This window comes from Zerene cesonia, chromosome 27, assembly GCF_012273895.1.
Source record: "Zerene cesonia ecotype Mississippi chromosome 27, Zerene_cesonia_1.1, whole genome shotgun sequence".
In the NCBI taxonomy this organism is placed as follows: Eukaryota; Metazoa; Arthropoda; class Insecta; order Lepidoptera; family Pieridae; genus Zerene; species Zerene cesonia.
In genome coordinates, this window is record NC_052128.1 from 6,111,313 (window position 1) to 6,119,795 (window position 8,483).

An 8,483-nucleotide genomic window follows, 5' to 3' on the forward strand; every position below is an offset into this window, starting at 1 on the left:
GTGGATGGATTTGATATTATTTTTTTTTTAGGTATCATGTGTCGTGTATGTACACACACTTGAATGTGAGTACGGGAATAAGCGTGTATTTTGATCATGATTGTATATGGTGACTCAACAATACATATTCCTTGTTCTTCACAACGAAATTTGAAAAATTATTGTACTGGCTTTTTTTTATAAGTATATTATGTTATTTGTAAATGTTTTTTATTCATGTATTTCATAAAAAATTACGTACAACTTTTATTTAGTAGGACATAAAGTTTCTTTTTTTTTTTTAAATATATATATATAAAGACTAGCTGCACCCGGCAAACGCTGTTCTGCCTTACTCTTATCGTTTAGTGGTATGAAAAATAGATATTAGCCGATTCTGAGACCTACCCAATATGCTTACCAAATTTCAGAGGAATCGGTCAAGCCGTTTCGGAGGAGTATAGAGACTAACATTGTGACACGAGAATTTTATATATAAGATAGGTTTTTAAAAGGATACATTGTTATCCCTCTTTTCGTCGTATTTACTTTTATATGACATCAGAAGTACATATTTATACTGATTGTTATGATATTAACGCTGAAGTGTGCACACTATTAGATTTAGAATATCATTTAAATGCTTTCAGGGTTGGGCGGGTCTGGTGGTGATGGTGGAAAACAGACACACGGACAAGTGGATCCACGTGAAGTGCGACTGCCAGGAGAGTTACAACGTGGTCTCCACGCGAGGGGAGCTGAAGACGATAGACTCGGTGCCGCCTTTGCACAGGTAAAAACTACTCATTTACAGGAGTTTTCATTGTTTTTTTTGATGGAGATTATTTCATTAAAGATTAAAGACGCATTTGTCTTGATAGGTGAATGACGAGCACATGTCTTCCATGGTAAGAAGACGTGCGAGAGTAGTTAATTAATTATTATCAAACCACAATCAGCTCGGTAAATTATAACGGGGTTTCATTGTTCATGAGAAAGAAATCCATTCATTATCATGCTATGAAGATTCAAATTCATATTCATAGAGTACCGTAGATCATTAAATATTTGGAAACAACGAAAATTTCTTTATTAATACATATAAACTTCAAAAAGGGTGCCAACTTTGTAAGAATTATAAAGGAGACAGTCATAAGTTTGTACTCTAAAGAGTAAACAAATATGTAATCCCACTTCTGAAATTTGTCCCAGTTTTTTCATACATTAAAATACACATAACAATGATTATTTCAGACAAGTGATAATAGTGCTGACCCAGTTAGAAGGCAGCGGCGGGTTCTCCATAGCGCACCGCCTCACGCACCGGCTGGCCGCGGGCGGGCGGCTGCAGGACTGGGCGCCGCGGGATGATGAGCCGCATCATCACCCACATCACCGCCCTCCCATCGCGAGGCGGCTGTTGGGACTGCATGCGCCGCGGCTAATAACGTAGAGCTCGTCTGCTACCGTCCGCATAGAGTCAACCCAGATAGAGCTGGACTCGTTACAACCTTGAACCGCCCATACCTCGCCTAGTGTCACCGAGAGCTTCCGCCCACCTCTATAGCTCATCGGGATTGTGTGGAGCCGCATCACCAGCACCATCGCTCGCCTTTTGCGGGAAGATTATTGAGTCACGCCACGGCTCTACATAGTGCAACAGCTCTATCTCTATATAGATAGAGATATGATGAGAACATAACCTCAATCTCGTGTAGAGCTATGTAGAGCAGGCCGTTTGAGCCGCACACGCCTCAGCTTAACAAATAGAGCTGATTGAACCCAAATTAGCTCAAAGGAACGTCACAGACAGCTCACATATCGCCTCCATTCTGCTAGGCGGGAAGTGAGAGCTGCACCAACTACATGGGGTTAGGAGTGCCACGGCTTATGCTAGTATAGAGACGTGTTATACGGAACTGGCTACCAATACAATACAAATATATTAATTTGACATAATCTCATAAGTTATTATTGAAAGTAAAAAAAAATGACTAACTAAATGTGAAAAGGAAAATTTTTGAATTAAACTGTGGTTTTGTTCGTCGAAGTAGGCCAGAATTTTTGTTCTTTAATAAAATTGATAAATCAAATTGTATACTTTGAAACACATTAAATTAATTTTAACATAAACGTAATAGGGAGGATTTTGTCGACATAATTTGACAACCTTTGATACCAGTGACTTACTCTTAAAGTATAATAATAAAGACCTTATACTCTAAAGAATAAAGTTCAAATTAAAAAATGAACTCTGATATGACTTTGCAATAAAAGTGACAGTTTAATATTAAGATATATCTTTAAGGAACATAGACAGATAATAATGTATAGAACGTTCTCTTCAGATGTGAATTAGTTGGAACGTGATAGAGATACCGTATTCGTTGACGTTAGAAAGGGACAGGTATACGAGCGCTTGTCGTCTCTAGTATTCGTCAATTCGGCCATATCTGTTTTCTGTCTATGGTTCAAACGATAGATTTGTCTTAGGATATGACGATTGGAATTTTATGAATTTTTCTACGAACTAATAAAATGGTGCAAAATGCTTAGTGTGTCGAGTTTTAGTACTTTTCGTGTGAAATCTATTCCGATGAAGCAGCATCATTGTATAAAGTCGCAGTGATTATAGAGTAGCTTAGATAAGACTGCACTCAAGTGTATAAAGTAGGTGTGTTCATGGTTAATTGTTTATATATAGTGAGAATAGCGTAAGAGACGGTGATGAAAAATATCATCATCATAACGTAAGGTTAGGTAGCTTATTATCGCTTGGCGTTCGCTAAATGACGCGGTGTTTTGAATGTTTTTCAATTGTTGAAATTTTATTTACTTTGTTTTTTTGTTGATATTTTTTCTTGCCTGGAATTTTAAGAGTAACGAATCCATGACATTTTGTAAGTACCCGTTTTTAGTTGTGATAGAAATTTTAAAAGACATTTATTAAGTGTAGTCAGTATTGTAATTTAATTGTTTTTCATTATTTATCATGAAAGTTAAAAATCGGTCAAGTGCGAGTCGGACTCGCGACGCTGAGGGTTCCGTAAATATAAATTCATGCGATACAGCCTGGTGACAGATGGAAGGACAGACGGACGGACGGACGGACAGCGAAGTCTTAGTAATAGGGTCACGGTGCACCTTTTTGGGTACGGAACTCGGAAAATTAAATTAGATTCTTGGTTCCATAACATTGTAATGCTACATTTATCAACGTCTTTGGTAATTTTTATGAAAGAAAGACACATCTTATTAGCTTTTTCTTTTGAATATTTGTACCAGTATTCAAAATTATTTAACGAGTTTTATCTTGAGGATTTTTGATTTTAGCAAGGACTGTTACATTTATACATTAAAAAAAATCAAAAAGGCATTTTAGATTCTAATTCTCTTTGTAAGTTTCAAGTGAACGTTAGGAATTCTAGCGGTCGTGTGATGTTTCTGTGTTTGAGTATTTTTTTATTTTGTACTTATGTTTAAATTTTATTTAAATCTACTTTAAGTGTGAAAATCGTTAAGTTTATTTTATAAGTGTATCAAATCATGTAAACGCGTACTAGTGCTCTGTAATTGGTCTAAAATTGGCGTTAATTTTTCTAAAAGTATCCATACACTTACCTATGTAACAAGTTCGAGCAAAGCTATAAAAGAGCGTGGAGGCCTGCCTAGTTATCACAAACTGGAGTCTATAGTTTTTCCCCATACATGGCCAGTAGAAATCTAGACTTATACCCTTGGCCTATCTACCTGTAGGAAACATGTCCCTTGGCTGATATAAGCACTGCCATCTTCGTATTCATCCGCAAATTTATAATGAATTAACTAAAATGTATAACGAACCTATCACTCACTTAGTGCTTAAGTTTGTACTTTTTTATCTTATGCATTTTGTAGAATAAGACTCGAGTGAAAAATACGCGTTTTCGTGATTTGAACTTTAATACAATGGATCTAACATTCTATTTTGAAATACTCATTATTGTAGTATTGTTATAATTTTTTTGACACGTATTATATCATTCTTGCCAATGTTATTAGCGTACAACGATTTGTTTATTTACAACATCTCTGAGGCCTATTCGGTGTGCAATATTCTTTATAAATGTATATTTTATTTGGCGGTACATATTCGGGCATGGTAGGCATTATAATGTACGAATAGTGATTGGTTGAAATCGCATAACGCTCATTGGTTAAAAAATTCGCGCCTTTTTAAATGTATAGTAAATGCCCTTCTATGTACCGATAGCACAATAATCGCACATAATATTTAAATTATTTAATATAGACGTAATGAATAGATTGACATATTGAATAAGTCAAACAATTTTGTAACTTATTTTTATGTGGGTAGTTACTATATTAGCGCGTGTAGATGAAGGCACAATCACTGTAAAAAGCCATTCTTGTTCACGTACTTGCCAAAGGTGGTAAGGTAAGACGATTTTTATATAGATGGCGCTGAATACAAAAGCTAAATTTTATATAATGCTCATAAATATGATACTAGAACCCTTATTTTTTTAACAATAACATACTTTTCATTATTTTAACGATGAAGTTAATAGATTCGCTTATTTTAAAATTAGCTAGTGTTATACGATGTAACGATAGATGTAAATCTCTGAATTATTCGAAGATTTTTTGAAATTTAGTATTTGAGGGTAATCATAGAAATATGTAATATTATGACGCAACGTTGTTTAATACCAATTTTTGCTCCCACAAAAACGTTTATGGACTCCCAATATATTGTATACCACCTTAGACATGAACGAAGACATTCATTAAAAGTTGGCGTACATTAGAACGCATCGTCACACTAATGAAAATATCACGTTAAAATTGTCTTAAGGGCCTCTGCGTTTTGGACCTGTGTCCCATGTAAGCCCTCCAAAGGACCGGGTATCTTCTGGTGCCCGTTAATAGACAGTCGCCTGTTTTGCGTTTACAGAAAATGAAGGTCAAATCGGAAACTATCCCAGCTCCTCCATGGAGAACCTAACCGCAACACTAATATAATATTGGCATTTGAAACTTAGCATTACAATTATGGTTGAATGTTGACTACTTTTATGAGATAATAGTTACATATAATGATCCTTGAGGATAGTAGGGACATTATCAAAACAGAAGTGTATGTTGGGGCACCTATAGTGAAATGCTAAATGGAAATAGAGTTTCATTAAGAGCATCCTCAACAATCATCAATAGAACATGCAGTGCCAGAATTGTCATTGTGGACTAAAAGCGCTCTATGTGTTTAATTGCTATATTTCTGAATTTTTATTCTTAAATAAGATAGCTATTTGAAGTAATGTCCCGGAATGCATCGGTGCCGACACCCTTCATTTCAGAGATAATCCTACTAATATTATAAATGCGAAAGTTTGTAAGGATGTGTGTGTGTTTGTTGCTCTTTCACGCAAAGACTACTGAACCGATTGCAACGAAATTTGGTACATAGACAGCTGGACAACTGGAATAACATATACGCAACTTTTTATCCCGATATTTCTACGGAATACGGGATGCGGGTGAAACCGCGGGCGCAGATAGTAATTTATATTGCTTAACACATGGTATGCAAAGATGAGTTGGTGACGCTATAACTGTCATTCCCACATAGACCTCATAACAATTTTCTTCCTCATGTAAAGGAAAAGCGAACTGCATCTGTATTTAGATTCACAGCATGTCTCGAATGATGTAGCGTTGGCTAATGTACGCCAAGCATTACGTAGCACGTAGTACGAGCGAATTGTTATACTTTTGTAAACACGTGTTCGATTTTCTGAGTTATTTTTGTCTCACGTTAATATAAAAATAAGGGATAACTGTCGTGCCATAGCGTATGCCTTCGCTTTGTTGGTACTTGTCAATTTTAATAATAAATAAATAAATCGTCCGGTCAGTCAGTAAGGCCGAGGTGAAGCCAGCAAAGCAAGGAAGATTTTTCTACTCGAATGTTTTGATATCACCGTTTTGATTTGACTTTTTCGATGTAAGTTGTTTTGTAGTGTTATGACGCTTATTTTATGTGTTAGATAATACATGAATGCATGTTATATTGTATAAGGGAATAAAATTATTTAAATTTGAATGGTATTTTATTATTTCCAAATGACTGTTTTGCTTAAATATGCTTATTATACAAAACTTTTATTTATAAGTTAAATATTCACTAATTGTACTAAATTCTCTAAAATATGAATACAAGAAAATACGCCAACCTGCACTAACTGATTGAACGAAAACAAACTTCTGTCCGATTGGACTTTAATTTGGCATCCAGATAACCACTAGGATGTAGGCATCCGCAAGCTGCGGGCAATAGCTACCTTTTATATCGAATATTTTAGTGTTGTGTGGAATGTATATTTTTGTCGCGGTTCATGCGTGTTGTAAGATTTGGAATGATAAACTACTAATATATAAAAAAAAGAATGGATAATGAATAAAAAGGGAAACTAAAATTTTCCATGTAATTTGACAAAACGAGTTTAATTTAGACCTATTGTTATGAAGTTTGCCGCGAACTTAGGATTTGCTTTATTCCCGCCATTAAAAATTTCAAATTTAAAACTAATTTTCCATAAGGGGGCTGAAAACTCAAAAAAATATCAGTCAAGTAAGAAGTTAATTTCCACGTGGCGTCGGCTGTCGCCGGAACAAATGCTATTGCCGAGTCATCTCCGCAGACTGATCTCTTGAATGCGACACAGATTTAACCCATATCTGTGTCACTGGAAGTGTTTGCTGAGATTTTGTTACAAAACAGATTTCATCCTCATCCTGATTTACCTAAATGTCTGGTAAAAAGTAAAGTCCTATGTCCCCTAGTGTGGTATTGGGCAGTGGGGCAGATGATATACATCTGTTTCACTGATCGATTTTGTTTATGGACAAGTAGGTGATCAGCCTTCTCTGTCCTGCCAGACCGAGACATAGGTATGTATTTGTGCGTCCCCACCGGGAATTGAACCCAGGGCCCCTCGGTTCTACGCTCAAGCGTTAACCATTGTGTTTATTGTCTGGTGTTCAATTTTAATTGCATAAATGTAACAATGGTAATGGAGTGTAATGAATGGTTAAGTATAAGGTACCAGTTTCCCAGTCCATTCCTTCTATCCAGTCGCCAATCCCCTCCTTATCCTTTACCTTCGCATTCGCACTGCCTCTGGGAATGATCATGGGCGGGGGGATAGTCGCGTACCATCAGGGGAACCAGCCGTTCAGCTGACAATGTCTTAAATGTATGGTAGCGATGTAGCAAATTATTTTGTTATATTACATAGAGTTTATTATATTGTTAGGTAGGTAGTTAGCAGGTATACTTATAATTAATTAATCATAATTACCTGTTAATCCTAATACTACCACCAATCAAAGCTTCTTAAAATTAGTAATAAGAAAATATAGAATGTGAGTTTGGTATATCTAATAATCTGATAGCCCAAAAGGTGATTCAAGTGGACTTTACCAAAGTTAATAACTAATTTAAGAAGTGCCTATCTGTAGCCTAGTGAAAGTCATCATATTAATATATATTATATTTAAGTCCCATTTTGCCGCATGAAACATATTGAAACCTTTGCCGAAGCATTTAAGCATGGCTATTTCCCAATTTTAATCTATAGACCTTTCTTTTTCTTTCCTTCCTTTTCCGCTAAAAGTGGAAATCGTTACAGCACCTTCTTTACCACCAAAAGGCTTCTCTGCTCATCTCATTGTTCGAATAAATCCACATTGAGGCCTTCTCATACTGTGTTGGTTTTTGCAATGATATATCCAGAAAACTGTATCCACGCTCAGACACTGCCTTGCTCATTATAAGCTCAGAATTTCATTTGGCCAGGGAAATTGTACAGTTTTATAGTGCATTGTGAGAACGTGCTAGAGCGATAATGGCTCAAAAACGAGGTAGACGGATATAATTAATTCGTATGATCTGTAGTTATGTCTGACCATCACTCTACGCTCGGTCAGACTTGGGGGATTTAAGAGAAATACGTATGCTAAATAAAAAATAATACATTTTGATATAACAGATTCGATTCTATACAAACAATAGCTGATAACGTGTTACGAAGTCATACAAGCCATCTCCACGTCTCATTGTTGGAGAAATAAATTAACAAAAACAAACCTCCCGAGTTCGTAAGCATAAAAGTAGTAAATAAACTGTATAGGTATGTATATTTAAGGGGAATTTTAATATACTATTGTCAATAGTTCTAACTTAAATAACTGCATATTACTGATTGCTATGTAACCGAATTTATTTGTCTTTTTTCCCCTATTCTACTCAACTAGTTTACCTTTGATTTTCATCTTAATAATGTGTCTAAAACAACACGAAGCGCAAACATAACAGAGCACCCAAAACACTATTTTATTAAAACCACGCGTTACCCAAGCGGCCGCCCATCAAAAATTATTTCTCCAACGAACAAAATAAAATGCAAATTTGAAAGGCGCCAGAGCGATATTTTAGTCAC

The 8,483-nt window shown here is 35.7% G+C and overlaps 1 protein-coding gene across 1 annotated transcript; it reads left to right on the forward strand.

Annotated features, from left to right (window-relative positions):
- The first annotated feature begins 36 nt into the window (after positions 1–36).
- On the forward strand, positions 37–6,085 carry LOC119837294 (calpain-D-like). Its single transcript, XM_038362810.1, has 3 exons — positions 37–45; positions 630–772; positions 1,234–6,085. Exons 1-3 carry the CDS (start codon positions 37–39, stop codon positions 1,430–1,432), a joined length of 351 nt encoding a protein of 116 aa, XP_038218738.1. The 3' UTR covers positions 1,433–6,085.
- Positions 6,086–8,483: the final 2,398 nt, after the last annotated feature.